Raw genomic sequence first — 2,277 nt, 5'->3', positions numbered from 1 at the left:
ATTAAAAAGTTTAAATTATATTCTAAGTATACAAAAAATGAAAATATATTTATATTTTTTATGGTTAGGAAAAAAAAATGCATCCTTTTAGCTCTTGTCATCATTGTTAAAAAGAGTACGTGAACATTGCATCCCCTCTTAACAAAAACACCTTTCTCATTGAATACTTTAAACAAAATTAGCTTAAGAAAGATGGGATATCCCGTGATTAAAATGAGGCTTAATCCTTATAAAGTTCACTAATCCAACAATTATCATTTATGATCATAATCTACATATAAATGACAATAATGATGATAAGGGGTGGAGATTTAATTAAGATCCAGGGGCAAACTTGGTAGCATAGACCCAAGCATTGTTAGCCACTGGGTTGTCAAGATGGTCCAAAAGGTTCTCTAATGGGCCTTTACCAGTTACAATGGCTTGAACAAAGAACCCAAACATGGAGAACATGGCCAGCCTTCCATTCTTGATCTCCTTCACTTTGAGCTCAGCAAAAGTGGTTGGGTCATCAGCAAGGCCCAGTGGGTCAAAGTACTGGCCTCCTGGGTAGAGGTTGTTGCCCTCTCCTACTCCATCTAGCCCATTGATGCGGAACCCTTCAACAAGGCCCATCAGTACAACTTGGAAGCCCAGCACTGCCAAGATGCTTTGGGCATGGACAAGGTTTGGGTTGCCCAAATAGTCAAGCCCACCTTCTGAGAATATCTGGGCCCCGGCTTTGAACCACACTGGCTCCTTGAAGTCCACTCTCAACCACTTCTCTAGCACCTCTGGGGTGATGCAGCCCAGGGCTCCGAGCATGGCCCAACGCCCATGGATCACCTTATTCCACAAAAAACATTTTTTTTGTTATCATTGAGAAAAGGAAAAAGAAAATAAAAAAAAATATTTTTCCACACATAAAATTTTTATTCATTTTACACTTTTTTTTTTTATTTTTGAAAAAATATAAAAAATTATTTATTTATAACTATTTTAGCTTTATATTATATATCAAATGAATTTAAAAATATGTGACTCTCTTGTTACTCAAAATAAAAATAAAAATGATCCTAAAAATGATTGAGTTTGAAGAAGGAAAGAAAGAAGGATTATGGTAAAGAGTAACCTCAAGAGCCCTGTTCTTGGCAAATGCTTCTGGGTCAGCAGATAAGCCAGCAGTGTCCCATCCATAATCACCTGGAAATTCTCCCTTCAAGTATGAAGGTGTTTGAGCTGAAAAGGGTCCCAAGTATTTCACTCTGTCTGGTCCATACCACAGCTGATTGCTCTTCTCGTTCACAAACACAAAACCAAACAACATTCATTCTCAGACTCACTCAAACAATAACTCATAAAAGAAAAAGGAGAGTGAGTAATAGTACCATGCTGTATTTCCCACTTCCCATTGAGACAACATCCCTAAGAGGGTTGCCATTTCCAGCCTTGCCTTGTCCTAGGAAAGGACTTGGTTTAAGAACAGTGCCCGAACCACTTGTTGCTGCCATCAATGTTGCTGCCATCACTTCCAACTTCCAGTGGTTTGCAGAAGAAGGGTTGAATGGAACATCATATGTAGGGAAAGAGAATAAGAGAAATTTGTGGTTAGAATGAATTGTAGAAGTTGGTGGTGGGGATGGTGTTGTTTGGAGCAACCAATGAGAAGGGTTTAAAGGATTTTATGTATCTCTAACTCATATCTTTCTATCCACATTTTATCTTTCTCCATTCTATATCATTTGTCTATATCTATCCAACTAGCCCTTTTTTTATTTTAAAAGAAAAATGCTTTATAGTTCGAATTAACACGGCACACCCACCTTTTTCTTCTAACACCACTATCATATATTACTTCTAACACCACTGTCATAAATGTTAAAATCATCATATTTTTATACTCATGCAATTTAGCTTCACTAGAACATGATTGAGCGTGCATTGGATAAGCAGTTTAATTATGCATTTATTTAATATTTTTAATTTGATAGATTGGGTATAAACAATTTATTTTTATAACAATCAATTAAAACTTTACCGAAATAATTCAAAAGAACTTTAATTGGTACAAAACAACTCTACCAAAGAAAAATACTTTTTCTTTTCTGATTCAGTTCATGATTTTATATATTGAGTTAAATATAGAAATTTAACCGATGGTCTCTCTATATTTTGGGGCAATAGTTTGTTTGTTAACTTCAAATATTTCTTAAATTATAATTTAATTACAACAATACGCAGACTATTTAAAAACAAAAGACTTCGTTTATTATAAAAAAGTTACCCAATAAAATATAA

The 2,277-nt window shown here is 34.9% G+C and overlaps 1 protein-coding gene across 1 annotated transcript; it reads right to left on the bottom strand.

The window, feature by feature from the left end:
• Positions 1 to 227: 227 nt before the first annotated feature.
• Positions 228 to 1,549, bottom strand: LOC108333950 (chlorophyll a-b binding protein 13, chloroplastic). The gene is made up of 3 exons (XM_017569478.2): positions 1,368 to 1,549; positions 1,112 to 1,273; positions 228 to 825 (listed from the first exon to the last, which is right to left on the bottom strand). Exons 1-3 carry the CDS (start codon positions 1,503 to 1,505, stop codon positions 316 to 318), a joined length of 810 nt encoding a protein of 269 aa, XP_017424967.1. The 5' UTR covers positions 1,506 to 1,549; the 3' UTR covers positions 228 to 315.
• Positions 1,550 to 2,277: the final 728 nt, after the last annotated feature.

Source organism: Vigna angularis, chromosome 11, assembly GCF_016808095.1.
Source record: "Vigna angularis cultivar LongXiaoDou No.4 chromosome 11, ASM1680809v1, whole genome shotgun sequence".
Classification (NCBI taxonomy): Eukaryota; Viridiplantae; Streptophyta; class Magnoliopsida; order Fabales; family Fabaceae; genus Vigna; species Vigna angularis.
Note: the sequence above shows the minus strand (reverse complement) of the source record. Positions and strands in the feature narration are given on the sequence as shown.